The following is a 24,566-nucleotide window of genomic DNA, read 5'->3' as shown; positions in this document are numbered from 1 at the left end:
TTCCTCTCCAGGAGAGGAGGGGAAGTGACATCACACAGGGTTCTCTCTACCATTTGTGTTTCTATGGTCTGAGCATCTGCCTATCAGTAATACAGCTCTGTGGTGTTAGCACTTTCTCATGCTGACAAGAATATACCTTTATTAGCTTTTGACTGCTAATCTCCCACACCAAAGCTGAGTCTTCCAATTTGTGAAGAAGTGCCCTGCGAGCATATGCAGAGTGTGCTCCTCCTCCCAGGGCTATCCAGAGCCAGGTGGGCGGGGTATAAATAAAATTATCATCATCATCATATTTTCAGAGAGGGTGGGCACCTTCCTGGGCGCCATTGTGTGGGTGCTGTGGGGAACAGTGAGCTGACCTGCAGAACTCCCTGTTGCAGGATTTCCCCAGAGCCCTGGATGGGGGTGGGGAAAAGAGGCCTGCTTAGCTCACCTTCCCACAACAGCCAGATGCCAGTGCTGGGAATCCTAAAAACAGAAGGGCACAAACAAGGAAGGAGACACCTGTTCTGCAGCAATAAAACTGCTAGCACATTTGCAAAGTTAAGCAGGGTCATGTATGGTTTCAAATTGGATGGGGAGACCTGCATGGCAAAGGGGTGGACTAGATGACCCTCAGGATCCCTTGCAACTCCACGATTCCTCTCCAGAAACATTCCTGCATTACTGTACTTGCACGCGTTGCTGAGCACGTGTCTCTCGCTCGAAGGCCTTGGAGATGCACCTCAGCTGCGCTCCCGGTGCCAGGAGAGCCCCTTGCTCGCTCCGTCCCTCCTTCCTTCCTTCCTTCGGGGCGGGGAAGCGGGCAGCAGGGGGCGGCGCCAGGAGGAGGCACCCTGCCCTGCGGTGCAAGCTCGGCCGCAGCTGCTCAGACTTTGTGGGCCACCTCTCTCTCTCTCTCTCTCTCTCTCTCCCTCCCTCTCCCTCTCGCCATGCTACCTCTCCGCTTTGGCCTCGTCCTCGTCCTCCTGTGCGGAGCCGGCAGCCGCGCGCAGCGGGCGGAGGACGAGCCCGAGAGCCCGAGCGAAAGTGCGCTCCGGGCGCTGCAGCTGGAAACCCTGGTGAGGAGGGCGCGGGCGCAGCTGTGTCTCCTGCCCGGCCGGCAGCGAGAAGTGCCCGGCACACCTCCGACTCGGGGCGCTGCCGCCCGAGATGCCGCCGGCGAAGCTAGGAGGGAGAGGGAGACGCAGGCCCACGGCAGCCCGGGGACGCGCGTGGTCCTCGGCCGGGCCTCTTGCGCGGCCGGTCGGCGGCGGGTGGGATGGGTGGAGTGAAGCAGCAGGGCCGGCCGGGACCAGGGACTCTCGGGGCGCAGCGGAGTCTTTCTTTGGAGAGGCCCCTCCGCCGCCTCCCGTTTGCGCGCTGCTGGACGGATGGAGAGCCACGTGCGGCTCGGATCCGGGGCCCCCGCTCACGGCCTCTCTCCCCTCTCTCTCTCTCTCCGCTCTCCGCAGGTGGAGCCCCCCGATGACTGCGCGGAGCGCTCGGCGGTGGGAGACACGCTCCACATTCACTACACGGTAAGCGGAGGGCGCGCGCAGGGGAAGCCGCGCACGAACACGTCAGCACCGGCGTTTCCCTGCCGCGTGGGGAGGGGCTTCCCGCGGCTCCGCCCTCCGGGTGCTCGGCTGGAAAGATGGGCCGCGGGGGGCGAGTGGGTGCGTTTTGTGTTGGAGAGCCGAGCTGTGCGCCCCGCTGCTGCCAGTCTTCCCTTTGCCGGGCGCGTGTTTTCGGAACAGCCTTCCGCGTCACGAGGCCCAATAGGCTTCTGCTCGGCTGCCACATGGACAGCGGGACATGCCCTGGAGTCCGGGCGGAGGCTCCCAGCAAAAAAGCAGAGGAAGAACTTGGTTTCAGTTGCGGGCACTGGGCAGCCTGATGCAAACTCGGCGTGGGGCAGCCGGGTGCCCTCCAGATGTTGGATTCTGGACCGCTGGTCCTGCAAGCAAGCTGGGCTGGCGGAGCTGAGAGTCCCAACATATGGAGGGGATTTAGGGCAGTGCAGGCAGTTACCCCGCACAGGTCACCCAGTCTAGGGGACACAAAACAACAACAACAACAACAACACCCAGATTTATATGGGTACTTACTGAGAAGGAGCAGATGGGGCTTATTCGCCTGGGAAGGTCGCCCATCTCAGAGAAGGAAACTGATCCTCAATCTTGGCTGCCATGCAGGACATCTTCTGGAGAAGAAAAGCCTAAGGAGGCAACCCTACACAAATCTGGAGTGGAGTCCCTAGGATGGTTGCCTCCTTTAGGCAACTCCTGCAGCCAAGCTGGTTCCAAATGCTCTGCTTTCCTTTGGACCACATCAGCAAGGCTTGGGTGAGGACCTCCATACACGCCACCACCGTTTGACTTCACCCCCGGAGGTGCACTCCATTGCCTCTCAAGACAGACAGATGCCAACAACAGCCTACTGAGAAAATCCATAAAAAAGCAACTGCACCAAAAAGGAATTATTGTGAAAATAAGAATATGTGGTGAGGTGCCAAATTTTGTCCTCGTTCATGGTGCTGTATTACCAAAGTCTGTCCCTGACCCCATTGGCTACCCCTGGTGTAGAAAGTGTCCCTTGAAAGTCGAACAAGTATTCTGAAGGGAGGGAAGCATATTTTCTTAGTTGCTGGGATAGATGATGCACACACCACAACACCAAGATTTCTGTCAGTGTGAGAAAAGCAAATGCCTCTCCTTTGTAAAAATCTGGATTTTAAAAAATAATAATGGAAAATGACATTGTCGTGGTGGGAATCACTAGCAGCCTTTTTCCTGACACCGTGTTGCTCCATTTGTCTCAAACCACAAGTTTCCACACTTCTGCAAGTTTTGTTTTTCCGTGCAGTTTAGCAACTGCTTGTGGGATTCCCTTAGGAAATTGCTTCGCTGCCATGAGACTAGACTAGCTGCTGGACTGGCTGGGGCTTTGGTGGGATCTAGCCGCTGAATTGCTGGATCATTGCATTCTTTCTTTGCAGGGTACCCTTGAAGATGGCCGCGTCATTGACAGCTCTCTGTCCCGTGACCCACTGCAAGTGGAGCTGGGCAAAAGACAAGTCATCCCAGGTACATCTCTGGAACTCGCGCTCTGAGGCCAATTTGGCTAATGAACTTCCCATGCAATTTGGACAGGAACTGGAGCAGGAACTTTATACATTATTGCAGTGTTTCCCAACCAGTGTGCCTCCAGATGTTTTGGGACTACAACTCCCATCATCCCTAGCTAGCAAGACCAGTGGTCAGGAATGATGGGAGTTGTAGTCCCAAAACATCTGGAGGCACACTGGTTGGGAAACACTGCATTATTGGACCTTTTCAATTACACTGATACCTTGGATTACAATCATAATCCGTTCTGGAGGTGCAGTTGTAAACCAAAACAGGTTGTAGCCCAAGGCATGCTTTCGCCAATGGGGCCTCAAAAGAAATTGGGTTGTAATCCAAAAAAAGGGACATACATTTCAGGGTTTGACGTGGTTGTAATCCAAAACGGTTGCAGACCAAGTTACCACTGTAGTAACCATTATTACCTGACCTCTTGTTTATCTAAAAATTAAACCCCACATTTCAACTCCACAAATGAGTTTCTTGAAGTGGCTTAGCAAATATTATAGCAAACATTGCCGTAGCAATGATCCAAATGTAAAAACACAAAATGATCAGCAGTTTTGGTTCCAGATTGGAACAGGTTCAGGGGCATTGGAGGTCAACAGATATGTGGAAAACCAGTCCTGCGAGGAAACATTGAAGGAATGGATTATGTTGAGTTTGTAGACAGCAAGGTTGGGGTAGGAGACAGAGAACTTCAAATACCTGTCACATAGAAGAGGGCAAAGGTTTGCTCTCTGCTGCCCCGAAGGGCAGGACTCGATCTAATGGGTTTGAATTATAGGGGGGCAGATTTTGGTTGAATGTTGGGAGAAGCTTCTTAATAGTGAGAATGGTTTCACAAGTGGGATCTCTTGCACGAGGCTTTCCAGCAGAGGCTGGGCAGCCATCCACTGTGGAGTGCTGCAGTCCTGCATTTCCTGAACTGAGCAGAGGACTGGACAAGATAGGCACCGAGGCCTCCCTCCAGCTCTATGATTCTGTGTTTTATCCTGGCAACTGAGCAGGCTTGATAACTATTTAGCACAATGGTTTTCAACCAATGTGCCGTGGCACCCTGGGGTGCCTTGAATGATGGTCAGGAGTGCTGTGAGCAGCCCTGGCCTCTGTCCCTCTTTCCTTCCTTCCCTCCCTCCCTCCCTCCCTCCTCTGATGCCCTCTCGTCTCTCTGCCTCTCAAAGGCTTGCACAGCTGTATAGCAACAGCCCTGGCTACAAGCTTCACAGGCAAATGATGCCTCTGAGAGGCACCTCTCTTTGGGCTGCCCAGAGGATTCCCAAGGAGAGGGGAGGAGGCTGAGGGAACATTCTACAAAGGAGGGTGTTCAAAAAAAGGAGTAGAGGCTGCAGGCATGTCCTGTTCAGGAAAACACTTCTCTCAAGCTCTCCACATAGTAAATGTAGGGAATGGACCTGGAGACTATAATCACAGTACATATGTAAGGGATATATTAAGGTTACCAGATTTTTTTCAATGAATCCAGGGACACTTTTAAACTTCAATGGATTTTGTCCATTGTAAATCCGGGGACTGTCCCCGGGAAACGGGGACATCTGGTAACCTTAAGACAGGGATAGGCTGCTGTTGATCACGGGCTCCTTTTCCTTTGCTTTTGTCTAAGTCTCCCCTCCCCTCCCTGCATTTTATCAAGTTTTTGCATTTCCTCTCTCTAAAAACAACAACTTTGACCTGAACTCCAATCCCAATAACATGGGGGTAGATCACCTCCAGTTTGTAACTCTGCAAGTGGATCGCAGTCTCCTGGAAGTTGGCCACCCCTATATGCATGTATGTTGTTTAGGTACAGGCATATATTGCACAAGTCAGGTATATACTGTATGCCTCTTGCGCGTATTTGTTAAAGAAGTTCAGAATGCTGGTTTTCACCTCTTAAATGGCTCAGAACTACAGTACCTCAAGGACTGCCTCTCCCCATATGAACTGACCTTGCAATCATAATCTGAGGCCCTTCTTTATTTTCCTCTTCCAAGTGAGGTCTGGAGGGTGGTCGCATGAGAATGGGCCTTTTTAGCAGTGGTTCCCTGTTTATGAAATGCTTTTCCCAGGGAGGCTCGCCTGGCACCTTCATATCTTTAGGTGCCAGGTAAAAACTTTAAAAGTTAAACTGGAAGCCTGTATTTCCTGTTGCTCCTTTACAAATGTTGCTTGCATGTGGCATCATTTAAATTCTGCACATGCTACTCTACTGATGCACTCAGCAGCTCACAAGTGAATCTGACCCTGGCTGAAAGCAGTGTGCCTTGCATTCTCTGTCAAATATAAGCAGTGCTGAATGTATGCCATACTTAACTCTTATCTGTGTTTCTTCTTTTGCTCAGGTTTAGAACAGGGTCTGCTGGATATGTGTGTTGGGTAAGTAACTTTCCGTATACTTGCCTTGTAGTCTGTGTTAACATCTCTGAACCCCTTCCCTAAAATGCACCTTTCACAAGCTTAATGCAAGCCACAATTTATCACCTTCTTCTGATGTGTCCTTGCCCAACCTTTCTTAACTTGGGAAGGTTCCCTGTGAAGCAGTGTAAGAACTCTTGGTCTCATCCCATAAATGTTCCTGCTGAAAACCTTTCTATCCTGCCAGGCATATGCAGGTGATTAAGAGTACATATCTTTGGCTAGGGTATTGTTTAGAGCAGGCTTCCTCAGCCTCGGCCCTCCAGATGTTTTGAGACTACAATTCCCATCATACCTGACCACTGGTCCTACTAGATAGGGATCATGGGAGTTGTAGGCCTAAAACATCTGGAGGGCTGAGGTTGAAGAAGCCTGGTTTAGAGGGTTGTTGCGGCTGCTGTTACTGTTACCTTTTTGGATCTTTATTTTGGATCTTTGGGTTTATGTAGAAGTTGTTCAATTTGGTTGTGCACTTCCTGTTCATTTGTTTATTGTTTATGACTACTTTTGTTATTTTTGTAGTTGTGTAAATTTTTTTGTATGTTGAGCTTTAACTTTGGAAAGGCAGCATGCAAATAAAATGATTGATATCGCACAATGCTCTAAAGATGTTTGTTTTAAATTGTTTTGACTTTAGGATGTTTTTGGTTTTTTATTATTTTACTGTATGGTTTTATGATTTTTTAGAGTTGTAAACCACTATGATTTATTTCTATATATCAATAAGCAGCATACAAATATTTTTATGTATAAGTAAATGTGAAAAGGAAATCAAACTTTTTAAAAAGTGGTGTGAAGCATCTGTAGAGCATTTATTTGAACCCTGCTCCCTCCAGACAAGGAATTTCTAGATTGTTTCACTGATGACTGCAATTTTCTGCCCGGGTTTTTTTTTTAAAAAAATGCCCAATGAATCCCCACTGAAGTCAACAGCTTTGTACACCCGTGTCCTGTCCTGTCCTCAAATGCTGACATGGCATTCCTTCTTCCTGGCAGGGAAAAACGCAGAGTCCTCATCCCCCCTCACCTGGCATACGGCAAACGAGGTTCCCCGCCAGCTGTCCCAGGTACGATCCAGCAACTAGCACCTACTTGATGGCCATTCGGCAGGACATCTTGGCAGGCTGTGTTTTTCTAGGCTGGTCCATCCGCTTCCATTGCCTTTGGATGTACAGATGGCACATGGGCTCTGATTTGGGGTTGAGAAACTGAAAAGGGGAGCCTGGATAGCAACTGACTGTAGGGGGGTGGTGGTCAGTTATAGCATTTTGATGCTGTGGGATAGCTAGATGTGAAGTACCACTGGGTGGCTGTATGAGAAAGAGGTGATGTGGGGTGCTTGGTACAGTATTTCTCCATCAGTCTTCTTTTTAAATGCAAGATATTTAGTTCCTTCCATTCCCTTCTCCCACCTCCTGCTTATCACGAAGCAGCAGTAGCAAGCAGTAGGTTCAACTTCTAAAAAGGGCTGAGCTAAGCCTGAATCCTGCACAGAAGCAGTGTTGGCTCAAGATTTTCCTGCCTGAAGCAGAGCCCAATGCTTTTAGTTTTGCTGCAGCATGCAGCAAAGAACTGCTGTAGTTAAGCAATGGTGAAAGGTACTCTGCACACACTCAGAAGCACTCTTTCCTTTATTATTACTTCATAATTTCCTGGGCCAAAACAAGGCATTTAAAAGGGTTTGCTGGGCTGAGCCGTGGTTTCACATTTCTAGTGAAGATGCGCCCTAACACGAGATGAATTCAGGCATGTGGACTGAATGGGACAAAAGTCACACAAACGTGTGGAAAGCCCAGAGTGGCAACTGAACGTGTGAGATAAGAGGAGCATGCACACAACATGGTTGCCAACCTGTATAGCTCACAATGGAGTATCTGGCCAGTTCAGTAAGTAATTAGGATGTTTGACTTACTAGCTGCTGGCATTGGGGCTGAATGGCATGGCATCCACAGCTGAAGCTGCCCTGTGCTCATCACCCCACATTAACCCCATTGCTTTAAGGATCTGTGGCTGCCCCCTAAGTGTGACTGGCATATGTGGTTGCAATCCAGGTATCAGCTTGGGCGAAGTATATACTCCCCTAGGAATTAGTTTGCGTATAGTCTGAATCAGTTTGAATATAATTTGCAGTTAGACAAGCCTCTATGGTTCTGTTTACGTTCTGCCCTTGGCCTGGCAGTTCATGCAGTCTGTAGAGCCATGCATTTTGAGCCTCCATGCAAATGCAGGTTGATGGCCGTGCTCTCTGCTGGCTTTTGTGCCCTGACACAATGCAGGGATGCACCAATGCAGAGATGACGGCATAAAGAGGGTGAAGGCAACCCTTTGGGTCTCTCGCGTGGAGCATCCTGTGGACAATACAGACCCTCAGAGAAACACAGGAAGCGCAGTGTGGTCTACATTGGCCGGCTGTGACTCTCCAAGATTTCAGGCAGGATTCTCTTCCAGCCTTACCTGTGTAGGCCAGGGACTGGGCGTGCATCTTTCTGCATGCAAAAGAGGTGCTCTACCACTGAGCCACAGTCCTTCTGCAAAAGTTACCTTTTGCCAATACAGGATAAGAGGCTGGAGGGACTGATTGCCTAGCACAGAGAAGCAGAACAAAGTTTCTCTTTTCTCCTATGCTAGAAATGACATTCAGTTGCAGCAGCACCAGTGGGGCAGTTTGGACTACGATATTGAGGAGGGCCTTTTGAGTGAGACCCCAAAGTCCTGATGGCACCACTGAGCAGCGCAAAGCCTTGTTTGTGCTTCTCTAGCTGCCATAGATGCATAACACGGACAGGACAGATTTCCTAGGGACCTGCCTTGCCTGAATTGTCTCCCAGTGCTGCCTCACCCAACTCCCTCCTCTCTCTCCAGCTGATGCAGCCCTGCAGTTTGAGGTGGAGCTGGTGGGGCTGTCCAGAGCCACCTACTGGCAGAAGATGTTGAATGACGTGCTGCCCCTGCTATGCATCGGGCTCGTCCCTGCGCTCTTGGGGCTCATTGGCTACCACCTGTACCAGAAAGCCCGGGCCCCCCGTGTCTCCAAGAAGAAACTCAAGGAGGAGAAGAGAAACAAGGCGAAGAAGAAATAAAGTGCCCCCTCACCTTTTTGGACATGGCTTTGCAGTTGCTTCTGTTGGGGGGTTCTGCTCTGTTGTGCTCACACTTTCACAAAAAAGCAGAGGGTAGGGGTAGGTTGGGTGAATGGTTGGTCTCACCTACTAGGATGTAGTGGTTTGAACTGTCTTTAACCAGGGAAGGGTATCTAGGGGGTATTGTTGCAATATATAAGCAGCTCAGTCTCGCTTGTCAATTGAAGGTTGCCTATTTCTGAGAGTCACATAGAATCATAGTCGGAAGAGACCACAAGGGCCATCCAGTCCAACCCCCTACCAAGCAGGAAACACCATCAAAGCATTCCTGACAGATGGCTGTCACGTCTAGCAAAGCACTGGCAAGCCATTCAGAATATACACTGAGCAGTACTCATGTTTAAAATTCCCATTGCCTAGATCAGGCATCCCCAAACTTCGGCCCTCCAGGTGTTTTGGACTACAATTCCCATCTTCCCCGACCACTGGTCCTGTTAGCTAGGGATCATGGGAGTTGTAGGCCAAAACATCTGGAGGGCCGCAGTTTGGGGGTGCCTGGCCTAGATTGTGCTGCAACAGGGGGCAGAGTGATGCATTTGCAATCCTTCAGGCACATTTGCAATATGTTCTCTAGACGTCGGTGGCCTCCAGCTCTCACCAGTCCCAGCCAGCATGGACAGAAGCCAGGTACTTCAGGAGCAGAAGCCCAGCAGCATCTGAAGGGCATCCCTGATTTGCACAATGAGCTTTAACTAATGACATCTTCCTTGGAGGCCCTGGGAATTGTAGTCCTGCAAAGTGAAGGACTTTTTGCAGCACACGATAGATCTGATCTCCCAGCATTTGGCAGGGCTGTGGGTAACTCTAAGTCAGCTAAACCCTACCTCTACTCTGAATTAAATAAAAAAGCTAGCACGCCGAAAAGGAATTACACACAAAAGTTGGCACCTGCACAAGTGCTTAGCTGCTGCCTTTGCACAACAGCTCTTAGGCCTGTGCACAAGCCTATAAAAGAAACCACTGGCAGTAGACCCACCATAAATCTGAGTTCCCAATATACCAGCCTGGGGGGGGGCTTTGCTTGCAGAGGGGAGAAAAGGTTCTAGTATGCATCAGCTCAGCTATGTTCAACTGTTTAATGGCAGGTATTGGCCCTTCCCCAACAGGCTTCTGGCTGGGATGGCTTCGCTCCTCTTTATGCCCAGTGGTCTGTTAATTTGAAATCACATGCCGCTGACTTAGAGGATCCGCTTGACCTCGAGTGCTGCCTCAACCACGTTGTAGATAGGCTGCTTGGCAGGCTGGGACGAAGGGGGGGCAATATTTTGCTGGTTGACAATCATCAGTGGATTGATCTGGCTCAGAACCTCGTCGTTCACTGAGATGCCATCCAGGTACTGCTTGAGCAGCTCCCTCAGCCTGAGGTTGTCTTGGAGCAGCGCTTGCTTAGTCCGCTCCAGCGAAAGCTGCTCCAGCCTCACCTTGTTGTATCTTTGCCAGAAGCGCTCCAGCCCCACGTAATCCTGCATCATCTGTAAAAGACATGGAAAAGAGAGGCTTCTGGGTTGGTTCTAAAGAGCTGCAATGCTGTCTTTGGACAAGAATCCCTGCTTTGAGTCGGGGGCTACATTGGGAGAAACAAACTGCTCTTGATCACCTGCTAAATTAGGAAATGCTGCTTGTGAATGTAGCAGCTACAGGTCTTGTAGCAAAGATTATTTCCTATAGCTGTGCGGCAAGCAAACACCACAAAGTCGGGTGTGCCTGGATAGAGGGGCAGGCAGAATGCATTCTGGGAAAGAACCAGAGGCAAAGGTTGAGCAAGTGTTGTGGGGAAATCTTTCATGATGCTAAGTGCATCCCTTGAAGTATGGTGGTTCCTCTGCTGTGAAGAGCAGACATAGGAAGCCTGATCAGGACTGGGGCTGTGACATGGGGGTTAACTCTGCCCCTGCCATGGTCTGCAAACCCCTCCATCCCAGCTGCTGCTGCTGCTAGCCTTGGGGTGGGTGCTCCCATTGGTGCCAGGGCTGTATTGCCTCAATCTGACCATTCCTTCTGGGAAAGAACAGCCCTGAATGCTAAACTGGAGACACAGAATAATCCTGAAGTTCCAAAAGGCATTACCTAGACACTGAAATGAAAGAACTTTCCTCCTCTTTGCTGTTGAACCAGGCAGACCTGCCTTCCTCCCCTTTCCACACACAGACAATTCACCTGGGCTAATGGCTCTTCTGGTTTCTCCAGAACCACCTTATCCACAGACTTCTGTTCTTCCCAGGTTAGGGAACTGACATAAAATGGCAGCACTTTCTCCTCCTCAGACTCCAGCCTGCGGCACATCTCAGCCCGGCGCAGGATCAGCTCTGCCTATAGGGGATGTGGAACAATAATCAGACTCTGTTTTCCTCTATCTAGAACAGGATATACCCCCCAGGGTTGGGTCTTGCACTGGAGTATCTCTGTATAGTCCTAAAGTGGGAGTTTGAGTTCTCTGGAGGGCTAGGAATGCCTTCACATAATTTTCAGCACTTTCACCAAACTGCAATTCCCGGGATTTTTTAGAGCAGGGCGAGGAGCTTGTGCTCCTCCAGATGTTTGTTGCTGGATTCTAGCACCCAGAACTCCTAGCATGGCCAGTGGTCAGGATTGGTGGAACTGGTGGTTCTGACAACGGGAAGATCGTAAGTTCCCCAATCCTGCTTTAGGGAGAGCCATGGCAATCAAATGAGTATAAAACCAATATAAATTTGTAATGTAGGTTACAAATTTCATGGATCACTGCCTTGTCGCGGTGAAGGGGCTTAAATAACTTAGAGAAGTTAAGTTTTGACCAAATGTGATCCACCTGGAGAAGGAACCAGCAAGCCACTCCAGTATCCCTGCCAAGAAAACTCCATGGACAAAACCATTGATATAAAACCACTAAAAACAAACCAGGGTCTGAAATTCAAAAATAAAACAGCATCATAGGATAGAAAAGTAAAGGGTCCAACTTTAATAATCAGGGTAAGCTTGCGCAAGAAAGCTATGCATTCAACAGGGGTGATGGCTAAAAGGAACCACATGCTAAAAACCTCCATATAGCCCAGAAGCATAAGGTGTAGCCTTCACTACTGCTGCTTCTCCCTCACTCTCACCATTTATTATTCTTGCAGGAATTCCCAGCCATCTCTTCTGTTTGAACAATCCCAGCCACAGTTTGTTCCTTTCCCCAGTCAAGAACACCTTATCTTTGCCCCCAATAGACTACGCAGCTCCCTCCCCACTCCTCCTCTGGAAGTGCTTTCTGTTCCAGCATGGCTAGGACTAAGAGAGGCAAAAGCCAAGCTCCGCTGCTCTCCAAGGTCATGTGGGAGCACAGGCACACAGAGTAGGCATTGCTTCTTAAAATAGTTTAAAGAAAGGTAGGGGGGAAATGGGGGGGGGTTAAACCCTATTATTTTCCAGATTACCAGACCTCAGCTGCTCACGACTGCAAGATGGGAAACGAAGGGCAATTCCTTTAAGCAAGGGAGCTTCTCAGCAAGGGAGGGAAAACCTGGCTGATTCCCCCCTGCCTTGGAAATGTCAGCAGTATAGGCATCTGTGTCCATTCAGGAGGCAGTAGCCTCCCCTGAAAGCTAGTCTCCACTAATACAGCTTTCTTTGGAGCCAACCAGGTGCTATTTTTACAGGCCAAAGCTGTGCTTGCACATCATCTGCAAGAACTCTCCTGGACTGAACTCCATTTTGGGAATTCCCAAGGGCTACCAGAGATCACCAAAGTTTGATTGATGCATGTTCTCTTCAGCTACCTTCATTCTCCCCATCCTATGTACTTTCTCAATTTGTGGGAGGAAGGAGCCTGAGACCATGACTACCCAGAAGTGCATCCGGTTTTACCTTCTGCATAACATGTTCCAACACTTTGAGAGCCCCACTGCTCTCCCTGGACAGCTTAGCCAGGTTGGCTCTGGCCTTGGCTCTGGCCTGGTTCATCTCGCTCTTGAGCTTCTGCAGCTGCTTCAGCACCACCTCCTTCTCTTCGCGGACTCGCCGGTTCTGCTCCTCGCTCTCCCGTGCATGAATAGCAATTTTGTTCTTCAGGATGCCAATGAGGTCCTGGTGACAAGAGAGGGATCTAGTCAGCTGACAGGCAACTATAAACAAACTCATGGCTGCAGGAAGAGGTGCGATTAGATGGCCATTTTGGTTTGCAGCTTTCGTGGTGTGAGATTTTACTGTTGTAGGAGGTTCAGAGTAATGGGATGAGGAACAACTGCAGATATTTATAAGGCATGGGAGCTGTGGGGGGGGGGAGTTTCAGGAGGATCTGTTGCTCTGCCCACCACTGATAAGCATCACCAGACGTTTGCCCATGAATCTATTTTTCCCCAGGTTCTTCTGTTGGTGGGATGAGGGGGAGAAGGTAGATTTATGGAGAGGAGTGCTGGAGGCTGATGAATTTTTGATCTTTTCCAGCCTTCCGATTCTGTCCACTGAGCTTTGCAGGCCCAAATCAAACGTTCAGTGCTCCCTCCATGGCTACCACTTGAATGGCAGCCAGGCCAGGATCTACCCACATAGAGGGGGTAAAAAGGTAAAGGTAAAGAACCCCTGACAGTTAAGTCCGGTCGCAGACGACTCTGGGGTTGCGACACTCATTTAGCTTTACAGGCCAAGGGGGCCAGCGTTTGTCCGCAGACAGTCCCCCACCCCACCCCGGTTCATGTGACCAGCATGACTAAGCCACTTCTGGTTCAACAGAACACCGAAACCAGAGCAGTGCACAGAAACACCGTTTACCTTCCCACCGGAGCGGTACCTATTTATCTACTTGCACTTTTGGGGCGTGCTTTCGAACTGCTAGGTTGGCAAGAGCTGGGACTGAGCAACGGGAGCTCACCCCGTTGCGGGGATTCAAACTGCCGACCTTCTGATCACCAAGCCCAAGAGGCTCAGTGGTTTAGACCACAGCACCAGCCGCGTCCCTTACATAGAGGGGATAAATTAATCCACAGACACCCTGTTTCCTGCAATCAAGAACAACACTTCTTCAAGACAAGGCCATGATAATCACTAATGCAGGTAAAGGCCTCGGACCCAGCAAAGAGTGTCTCCACCATGTGAACCCAACTAAGCTGTGTGCCAAGTGGCAACCTCACCCACTCCTGGAAGTCATTGCAAGTGGGCTGCCAATTATAGAAACTGGGCCACCAGTTAGGTATCTCTCTTGATGGTGAATTGTAAGGGGTGGGGGTGGGGATATAGGTCAACAAAGGTAACTTGGGGAGGTTGTTAATGCTACCATTTTGAAAGAACACCACTGCGTAGAAGGGACAGCACAGCCTGACTGAAGCCCAAATGAGCAGGCCCACTCACTTGCATCTTCTGCAGTTTCCTCATCTGCATCTCAATCTCCCTGGTGCTCTTCTCATCTCTGCGTTTGAGGCCTTCAAAGGCAATCTTTCGGTCTTCCGTTGCCTCTGTGTAAGTACGCAAGGCCTGTTGGAAGCGTTTCCACAGCTCCTCCACTTTACCCTCCAACTGCATTCGCAGGTAATGCTTGTCCTCCAAGTTCTGGGGTGGAAATGAACACAGATTAGTATTCTGTTAGCAGAACAGCCGGTCCTGTTCTGGTCTGCTTTGGAGTTTTCCAGTTAACTGACTCATTTTGGACTAACCCTAGATCAGCCTGCCCAGGAACTCCTTTCCCACGCAAAAGAACACCATACATTTAGAGCACATCCAATGCACACTGAAAGCTCATTACTTCCCCCAAAGAATCCTGGGAACTGTAGTTTGTTAAGGATGCTGGGAAATGTAGCTCTATGGGAGGAAACTACTTTGGAAGATTCTTTGGGGGAAGTCATGAGCTTTAAATGTGCATCGGATGTGCTCTAAATGTATGGTGTGGAGGATCTGCCCTTTAAAAATGTGGGGAGGGGTATTGTTATTGTTTGTTATTATGCTGTATATTTGTGTAATTTTAGATTATAAATTGCCCTGTCACATTTGGATGAAAGGCAGTATAGAAATTTAAAATAAACAGATAGCCTTAGTATGCCCAACTGGTTTTCTTTGGAGTTTTTAAAATCATGAGTATGGGCTTGGCCAGGCTGAGGCTGAGGCAGCGGGTGTACTAGGCCTGGCTGAGGTTGGGGACAGTACCTGGAAAAACAATGAAAATAAGAAGGACCTGCACATCGTTTCAGCCACAGTCTTGTTTCCCTAAGCACCAGAATCTCTCATATGGCTCTTCTTGGAATCTTACATGGAACCAGATTTTACAGCATCGGCTCTGTGGGTCCTTTCTTCCTCCCCGCCCAGTAATGTGTGGCATAACACAATGCATGTAAATGACACCATCTGCCCATGCATTCCCCCAGCCTGCCGGCCAATTATATGGGAGGAGAAAAGGGGCAACGAAATCAGGTCATGAGTTTGTTTACTACACATTACTGGGAAGAAGAGAGAAAGAAATATACAGCAGAGGTGGTTTCATGTTTCTTTCAATGTCTAGTTCTGTCTGTGGATCAGTTCAGCCACTGACTACAGCTACATGTGCCAGAAAAACACAGGGTGGGTGCATTTTGATTACATAACATGTGTTTGGGCTGGGGCCCTTCATCATTAGCGGCAGCTACAAATCAATGAAGGGGAAATAAACCCAAACGAAGTATATGATGATGAGTATTAACAGACAAAGAGTTGAAAGAATATACATAGGCTTCCAGTCAAATGAGGTGCCAATGCCTGATATTGGGTACAGGTGATATATTTAGAACCTTTATAATTTCAAGGAAGCCCTGGCATGACTAAACCTCCGTTGAACATCTCCATGTAGCTTCTACCAGTCTCACATTCTTTCTTTGTTTTTGTTTTTTTAAATTAACCAATATATAAACATATTGGCACATAGCAGATGTATAAGAACACTGGAAGAGCCTGCTGGATCAAGCCAACGGTTCATTAAGTCCAGCATCCTGTTCTCACAGTGGCCAACCAGAGGCCTACGGGGAGCCTCAAAGCAGGACCTGAACATAACAGCACTCTCCCCACTCGTGATTCCCAGCAACTGGCACTCACAGATAAATCAGTGTAACTAATTAAAACTCACGTATGAAATAATAAGGCCCCAACTTGCATATTAAATAACTTTTTAAAGGCCTATGAAAGGCAGGTTTCAGGGCTATGCCATTGCTAAAACGTGCATATATATTTTTCTGAGGATATTGTCCGTTTCAAAGTATGATAAATCCTCCCATTCGTTAGCAAACTTAGAAGTTGCCATAAAATTTCCTTCCCAAGTTTTAACCCAGACCTTGTTCTTGACGTCATCTCTTGTACTCTGGAAGTCGAGCCTGGCCTCATATTCACTGTCAGTAAAGTTTTGCTCCATAGCCAGCAGCACATCCTGCAGGTACCGGCTCTCTATATTATGGTGACCTATAATTATCTTCCTGGTGAAAATATGAAAAGCCACGTGAGTTCTAAGAGTCCAACAAAACACAGTTTTTCACAGTTGTTGAGCCACCATCTTTCCCAGCCCCACCTCCCTCCCTTCTTCCCTTCTACCTCTCTGTGTCAAACTCCTTCTGCAGAGCTTGCAGCTCCGTTTGGTAATCCTCCTCTAAGTAGCCAATGCGGCAGCGCTGGAGTTGCAACAGCTGGTCTATGTTGTGCAAGTGGCTCCGCAAAGCATGCACATATTGAGCTTCTGCCTCCGAGAGGTCCTTAGCGAGGGACTGGAGGGAACAGAGATGGATCAGACAACCATAGCAGGAGACCAATCTGTTTTAAAGAGCTAAAGAATTCCACGCTAAGAATATTGAGAATGCTATGATCTAAAGTAATAAATTGTGGTATCTGAAATAACTTATATTCAGCTGGTAAACACACATAAAGCTTCTGAACTGAATCTCCTGTAGATTGGCCCTAGCATTCCACACTGCATTCAGTTCTTATACCACTGGGACCCACTGATAAGCAATAATAAAGAACTGTTAAGAGGTCATTGCAGAATTGTACAAAGTGCAAACAACAACTTTTTCCTACAATACAGATGTGCCCTTTGTTATTCCCCTTTGTATTGGCCAGAGTCACAGAGCTTCCCTCTCCAATCTCTAAGAGAGCCATTAACAGTTTCACAGTCTCCTTCCAAGGGCTTTTCTGGGCCAGGGCTCACCTTAATGACATTGTCTTTGCAGTCCACCACACGTTCAAAGGTCTGGCTAAGGATCTCAATGTCCTTGCGCAGCTCCCTGGCCTTGACTTCACGGAGCACCGTTCGCCACTGTAGGGTGATCTTGTGCAGGTTTATTTCACTGTTGCGCTCCTCTTTGGCCAGTTTTTCCTGCATTGAGAGCCACAGCTTTACCCTGGCAAGCCCAACACAGCCCAGACATCGCAACCAGACAAAGAATAGAGATAGTAGGCAGTAAAATTTGTTTCCTAAAACCGTTGTGATCACAAAACTAGTGACTGAGCAATAAACACAAGATGCTGGACTACATGAGCCTTTGGTCTGATCAAGCAGGAATCTTCTTATGTTCTTAGGATGGCAACCTCCTCCACAAGTCAGACACCACTTACACTGGTCACATATTAGCCCCAGTGTCAACTGAACACCCTGAGCATGTTCTGTGCTGATCAACTGTACTGAAATAGCACTGATCCTTTCAGAGTGATGTGGGAGTGCCTTCAAATGATCATCAGGAAATACGTCCCAAATGTAACGCCCCTTAGGCCATGTCAACATGACAGACAGACTGGGGGACTTATGAAAAGTCTTCAGAGTGTCCATGAAGACACTGTAGGACCACTTTAAATTTAGGGATTTGTATCACTGGGGTCTTCCAACTCTATTGCCATGGTTACCTGAAACTATTCGTTACATCTCCCAATTGCAGTTTCATACTCAATGTGCCACCAAGTCAGTTGGTGAGAAAAGGAACTGAAAGCATTTTGGGCTAATTGGCAGAAACCTTTGGTCAGAACAAGAGAGATATGATAAAAACTAGAGTGACACACAATCTAAGCTTCTGGTACTAAATTTAAATTCACCTATGGCACACATAGGGTCAATGCTCTCTCACTGGATTTCTGTGGCGGAAGTAATATATGCCTGGCATCGGCTATTGTTGTAGCAGCAATCAGTTCAATTTAATATCAAAAGCGTCAATAAGGGCTGCACTGTAACTTTGCTCACTGGTCTGAATCTTCATGAGTTGAGAAGTCAGGTGACCATGAGAATCAGCCGCAGCTCACTTTCTCCAATATAAGCTCCAAAGTCTTTCACTATTCTTCCATCTGAGTAACTTGTTGCCTGCCTGCATCTATCTATTTACCCATCTGCTTGCCTTCTATGTCTTTCCTCTTACAGCAGAACAGAAGCAAAGACCCCCAAAATGGTACAGAACAGTAATTATAGAAAACTCCCAAAGGTGTTGAGCTTGAAAGACTTCCTCAAAGTAGTTTTAAAATAAACTCCAACAATACAGGCAGCCATTTAATTAAACATCTATTTTGCTCTCAAAAAATACTCCTTTGGGGAAAAGTACTGAGCTCAAAATGTGTTGAGATTCTAGGATTTCCCAATAAAGATTGTGTCTGGCCTTGCCCACCTGCCTCCAAACCACTAACCCAGTTTTGACCTTTTACCTCCCAGAGATCACATATAAACTCTCACTACAATTTACCATGTTAGCTTCAAGCTCTTTCACATCCTGACTGCATAAAATGCTGTGGTCAGAGCATATGATTTAATAATAATAATAATAATTTATTTATACCCTGCCCTCCCCAGGGTGGCTAACACCGAATATAAATACAGTAAATGACTCTTTCTGTTTTCCATCCTGCATTATCTTACAAGTGGAACGCTGCAGACTAAAAGATGTTCTTAGCCTCACTGCTGAGAACACCCTAAGATTATGTGATTCACCCTGTTCTCTCACATTTGGAAACAAGACCCCTGGAGCACTATTTTGAATTGTGAGCAGGTTTGTAGGTCTGCTGACACTCCTCTCCTCTCCCCACAACACGCCACATATCTTCATGCTTCCTTGCAACACAAACCCCTTTATGTCCAGGCAAACAAATGGTACCTTTAGGAACTGAGCCAGCATGTCCTCCTTCTTCTTCGTCCTTTCTTCCTCAGCCAGCCGCTTCTGTTGCATCATAATCAGCCGTTCTTCATCAGTCAGGGGTGCCCGCTTGCGTCCTCTCTTCTTCGGCATGATTGCACCTATAATGGAGGAAAGTACAAAGTACAAAGAAGAGGAACCCAAGCCTCCTCCTACCCCTTTGGTCTATGCTAAAGGGGGGCAGCTCTAATGGTCAGACCACTTCTGTATAGTATACAGATGTATAGACCAGTGATGGCAAAACGTGGCCCTCCAGCTGTTTTGGGACTACAATTCCCATCATCCCTGACCACTGGTCCTGTTAGCTAGCGATGATGGGAGTTGTAGTCCCAAAACAGCTGGAGGGCCAAGTTTGGCCATCACTGGTATAGACACACCAATATGGCTCTACTGTAGCCTCCTTTAACTTGTTGTCCATACCCATTCCCTCTTTAATATCCTGGCCTTGCTTTAAGGATCTCAGGATTATGAACATCAGCGATGGGAAACCTGTAGCCCTACAGATGTTGACTCCAACTCCCATCAGCCCCCACCAACATGATCAATGGCCAGGAATGATGGGAGTTGTAGTCCAACCTCATCTGGAGGGCCACCATGCATAGTGTACATGGTCCCTCCCCCTTTCACCCACATGCAATCCTGTGACATTGATTAGGTTGAGAAATCACGGCAGGTCCAAAGCCACCCAGCGAGCTTGATGGCTAAGTCCCTATTGGAACCTGGCTCTCCTCCGATTAAGTCCACTAGCTCTCTCTTTCTTGCCTGAAGCTCACCTTGCCTGAAGCTTCAAATCTGGGTCAATCCACTGTCTCACTGTCACAGGCTAGCTATGAAGGCTTTTCCACCAACACTACCAAAGCTTTGTGAGCGACACGTCTGATGAGATCAGAATTGCCAGGAATGCCTATTAGAGGAGAGGGAGCAAGCATGGATGAGCCTAGAAATGGCAAATAATCAAACATCATGGTGGCCTGACTTGGTTGTCCTTTGGGGAGGCCCGACTTCCTAAAAATTAGCGTTGCCACATTGTTTACGGACAGATGCTCTGTGCTTTCTTTAAAGCATTGTGTAGAGGTCAGAAATCAACAACTCATGTCATAGAATCATAGAATCGTAGAGTTGGAAGAGACCACAAGGGCCATCCAGTCCAACCCCCTGCCGAGCACTGCTGTCACTGCTTTTTCATGCCAGGTAATATGAATTTTAACAGGGAGAAATGTAAAGTACTACACTTGGGCAACAAAAATGAAAGGCACAAATACAGGATGGGTGACACCTGGCTTGAGAGCAGTACATGTGAAAAGGATCTAGGAGTCTTGGTAGACCACAAACTTGACATGAGTCAACAGTGTGATGCAGCAGCTAAAAAGCCAATGCAATTCTGGGCTGCATCTATAGGAGTATAGCATCTAGATCAAGGGAAATAATAGTACCACTGTATTCTGCTCTGGTCAGACCTCACCTGGAGTACTGTGTCCAGTTCTGGGCACCACAGTTCAAGAAGGATACTGACAAGCTGGAACGTGTCCAGAAGAGGGCAACCAAAATGGTCAAAGGCCTGGAAACGATGCCTTATGAGGAACAGCTTAGGGAGCTGGGTATGTTTAGCCTGGAGAAGAGAAGGTTAAGGGGTGATATGATAGCCATGTTCAAATATATAAAGGGGTGTCATATAGAGGAGGGAGAAAGGTTGTTTTCTGCTGCTCCAGAGAAGCGGACACGGAGCAACGGATTCAAGCTACAAGAAAGAAGATTCCACCTAAACATTAGGAAGAACTTCCTGACAGTAAGAGCTGTTTGGCAGTGGAATTTGCTGCCAAGGAGTGTGGTGGAGACTGGAGGTCTTTAAGCGGAGGCTTGACAGCCATCTGTCAGGAATGCTTTGGTGGTGTTTCCTGCTTGGCAGGGCGTTGGACTGGATGGCCCTTGTGGTCTCTTCCAACTCTATGATTCTATGATTCTAAATGATTACCTGTCCCTTGTCCATATCAAATGATTACCTTTAAAGCCCTTAAAGGAGTAGCAAATAAGTTGGAGATAATCCCCTTTTCTTTCTTGTTAGATGTGTTATCCTGCCTATAAAGTATCCCTCCCTCCTGGGATCATTTTTGCCATCTAACCCATGTTCACGACTAGACTATCTCCTGGTTTGTTGTCAGAAGCTCTTAAAGCACTAATCCCCAAATGGTGTGGCCTGACATAACTGCTAATGGCCACAAGAAATAAACTGGCATAATCAAGGGCTCCTGAGACCCCAAAGCACCAAGCAAAGATTGCTCACAGTCAGTGCCCTTTGCCTGGTTCCCTGCTCTGGTCTGTGACGCCTCTCCCTCAGATGCTGCTGGGTCAGCCATCCCTGCCTTAGAGCCAGTTCCCCAGCCTTAGGGGAGAAGGGAGGAAGGGAGGAGCATCTCTGGGATCACCTGCTTCCAGGCACGTGAAGCAAAAACACACGGCTCCCCTGAGCGTGGGTAATTCTCACTCTTACATAAATGGGGTGGAGGAAAAGGCTTTTTGGTTACACGGATGACGATGCATGGTTTTAATTTTTTTTAAAAAAGCCTGTCACCTGGACCCAAGAGAAATGCTTCATATTAAAGTGGATGCTCCCCCTTGTGCAGTCCTAATTTGGATATGGTAATGTGGCACCACCCCCAGGCAGGCAGGCGGGCGCTTCGGATCTTGTATGCGGCGCAAAGCATCTTCCCAGCCCCCCAGGAATTTCTCCCGTCGTGGTTAAACCTGCCCCCCCCCGGCTTCGCCCCCTTCGCCCCCCCCCCGCCCCGCCGGGCCTACCTCTCTGTTTCCCCCGCGTCGCTGCAGGCCGAGTCCCTTCGGTCTCCTAGCAACAGAGCCGGAGCGGCGCGGGCGTGGAGGGCGGAGCCGGAGCTCCCTCTGGCAAAGCGGCCCTCCAGGCAAAGCGGCCTCCGGCGATCCTTCCGAGGCCAGCAGCGTCCGGAGACTTTTCAAGGGATCCCGAGGGGCGGGCCGTCTAGTCCAACCCCCGGGCGGCCATGCAGGGATGTCGACGCAGGATCCCCAATCCACTTTGAAACCATGCCGGGCGGACCCTGCTTTGCACTGCAAAGGTGCTGGCAGTTTATTTGCTGCACCTGCTGTTGTTGGCAAAGCTCATACCAATGACAAACCTGGTTGGTCTCTAAGGTGCTACTGGAAAGAATTTTTTTCTTTTGTTTTGACTACAGCAGGCCAACACGGCTAAAGGTAAAGGGACCCCTGACCATTAGGTCCAGTCGTGGATGACTCTGGGGTTGCGGCGCTCATCTCACTTTACTGGCCTGAGGGACCCGGCGTACAGCTCACACCCACAGCGCCACCCGCATCCCCACCAACATGGCTTCCTACCTGTAACTAAACAAGTGTATAAGCTAAACAAGTGGGACGCGGGTGGCACTGTGGTCTAAACCACAGAGCCTAGGGCTTGCCGATTGGAAGGTCGGCAGTTCAAATCCCCAGGACGGGTTGAGCTCCCGTTGCTCGGTCCCAGCTCCTGCCCACCTAGCAGTTCGAAAGCACATCAAAGTGCAAGTAGATAGGGGTCGCTCCAGCGGGAACGTAAATGGCTTTTCACCAGAAGTGGCTTAGTCATGCTGGCCACATGACCCGGAAGCTGTCTGCGGACAAACGCTAGCTCCCCCAGCCTATAAAGCGAGATGAGCACCGCAACCCCAGAGTCATCCGCGACTGGACCTAACAATCAGGGGTCCCTTTACCTTTAAACAAGCTATAGTTTAGGGCCCCACTCTCTCTCCCCCCCCCCATATACTGTTTCTTAATTGTATTTCAGTTCAATAATTACTTTGATAAAATACATATTTTGTTATGTGAAATGGCTTTAGATACCTATTAGGTCCATAAATTACCATATAGCATATAAAAAAATTCCTTCCAGCAGCACCTTAAAGACCAACTAAGTTTTTATTTTGGTATGAGCTTTCGTGTACATGCACACTTCTTCAGATACACTGAAGCAGAAGTCCCCAGGCGCTTATGTAGGGAAAGGGGGGGTTATCACTCAGAAGAGTGGTGGAAATGGGTGATTGACTGACTGATAGCTGTTGATGACTGTGAACGACTGCAAATGGTCTTGCATGAAAATGCAAGGGTTGGGATGGCTGAAGATCGCTTTATCATGTATAATGAGATAAGAATCATATGTCTCTGTTCAAACCAGGTCCCTCCATTGTTTTGAGCTTGGTGATAAGTTGCAATTCAGCAACTTCTCTTTCCAGTCTACTGTATTTCTGAAATTCTTTTGTAGTAAGACAGCTACTTTGAGATCTTGTATAGAATGTCCTGGGAGATTGAAGTGTTCTCCTACTGGTTTCTCTGTCTTGTAATTCCTGATGTCAGATTTATGTCCATTTATCCTTTGGCGTAGGGTTTTAAATTTGGAAGTTTAAGTACATATATGTTGGTTTGGGAAATTGTTGCATGATGGGCCAATGGCCGTAATAAATATCAATCAACCATCTTTTTCAATTCATTATATATCATTTCCCGGTATCTTTTCACCTTTTCGCATGTCCACCACATATGATAGAATTCACCATCTTTCTCTTGACATTTCCAGCACTTTTTACTACTTGTTCTATACATTTTTGCAAATTTAACTGGTGTTAAATACCATCTATACCTCATTTTCATAACATTTTCTTTCAAGGCGGTACATGCAGTGAATTTCAATGTTTCATTCCATAATTTCAACCACGCATCATATTCAATATTATACGCAAAATCTCTTGCCCATCTTATCATCACATCTTTCATCAACTCATCTTTTGTACACCATTCAAGCAACAAATTGTACATCTTTGACAATAACTTTACTCTGCCTCCCAAATTTGAAATTTGGACCTTTTGTTTTCAAATCCTAATTTCTTATCTTTTGTCAAAACATCATTCACTGGATGTTGTAACCATCCAGTCAAAGCCTCCTTAATTTCTTCAAATGGTTTTAATTTCCAACCTCTATCTGACTTTATCAACATTTATTCATAAGTGGCCCTCCTCCCCTCCATATTTAACTTTTTAACCATCAGCACCTCTACTGGTGAGATCCACCAAGGCGTTTTGGTCTCTAACAGCATCTTATTTCTTTCCCAAACTTCAAATAATGACCTTATCACATGATTTGAAAAACCTTTGTGTGCTTTAATCTTTTCATACCATAGATAGGCATGCCATCCAAATCTGTTGTCATGACCTTCTAGGTCTAACAAATCAGTGTTTTCCAGTGTTATCCATTCTCTTATCCAACAGAGACAGGACGCTTCGTAATATAACCTTAAGTCTGGCATGGAGAATCCACCTCTTTCTTTCCTATCAGTCAATAACTTTAATCTTATTCTTGGCTTCTTCCCCTGCCAGACAAATCTTGATAAAATTTTCTGCCATTCTTTGAATTTTCCTGTCCCTTTTATTATAGGAATTGTTTGAAACAAGAACAACATCTTGGGCAACACATTCATCTTAATAGCAGCTATTCTTCCCATAAACGACAACTTCATTCTGTTCCATATCTCTAGATCTTTCTTTATCCCCTTCCACACTGATTTATCCAAATTCCCAAATATTTTACTTTTTTAGCCACTTCAATGCCATATTTTTGTTGAATTTCCTCTTTTCCTTTTTTGCTTAAATTCTTAACCACCATTTTTGTTTTCCTTCTATTCAACTTAAACCCAGCCAACTGTCCAAATCTGTCAATGTTTTCTAATGCTTCTGCAACACTTTCGCTAGGGTTTTCCAAAGTTAAGACCAAATCATCTGCAAAGGCTTTTAACTTAAATTCTTTTGCACCCAACTTAATT

General features: G+C 47.6%; 2 protein-coding genes across 4 annotated transcripts; one reads left to right on the top strand and one right to left on the bottom strand.

Moving 5' to 3' along the window:
• Positions 1-457: 457 nt before the first annotated feature.
• On the top strand, positions 458-9,454 carry FKBP11 (FKBP prolyl isomerase 11). Its single transcript, XM_035102905.2, has 6 exons — positions 458-1,061; positions 1,455-1,520; positions 2,981-3,068; positions 5,450-5,483; positions 6,519-6,589; positions 8,385-9,454. Exons 1-6 carry the CDS (start codon positions 609-611, stop codon positions 8,600-8,602), a joined length of 930 nt encoding a protein of 309 aa, XP_034958796.2. The 5' UTR covers positions 458-608; the 3' UTR covers positions 8,603-9,454.
• Positions 9,455-9,526: 72 nt separating this feature from the next.
• On the bottom strand, positions 9,527-21,837 carry CCDC65 (coiled-coil domain containing 65). 3 transcript variants are annotated; one of them, XM_035102886.2, is made up of 10 exons: positions 21,529-21,837; positions 19,506-19,636; positions 18,694-18,833; positions 16,773-16,940; positions 16,163-16,332; positions 15,909-16,047; positions 13,967-14,164; positions 12,488-12,706; positions 10,820-10,972; positions 9,527-10,134 (listed from the first exon to the last, which is right to left on the bottom strand). In XM_035102886.2, the coding sequence occupies exons 3-10, from the start codon at positions 18,823-18,825 to the stop codon at positions 9,841-9,843; spliced, it is 1,473 nt and encodes a 490-aa protein (XP_034958777.2). In that variant the 5' UTR covers positions 18,826-18,833; positions 19,506-19,636; positions 21,529-21,837; the 3' UTR covers positions 9,527-9,840. The 3 variants fall into 3 exon arrangements, with proteins under 3 accessions (XP_034958777.2, XP_034958785.2, XP_060128125.1); XM_035102894.2 differs by lacking the exon at positions 21,529-21,837 and adding an exon at positions 21,014-21,445; XM_060272142.1 differs by lacking the exon at positions 19,506-19,636.
• Positions 21,838-24,566: the final 2,729 nt, after the last annotated feature.

Source organism: Zootoca vivipara, chromosome 2 (assembly GCF_963506605.1).
Source record: "Zootoca vivipara chromosome 2, rZooViv1.1, whole genome shotgun sequence".
Taxonomy (NCBI): Eukaryota; Metazoa; Chordata; class Lepidosauria; order Squamata; family Lacertidae; genus Zootoca; species Zootoca vivipara.
This window is presented reverse-complemented; position numbering and strand designations above follow the sequence as displayed.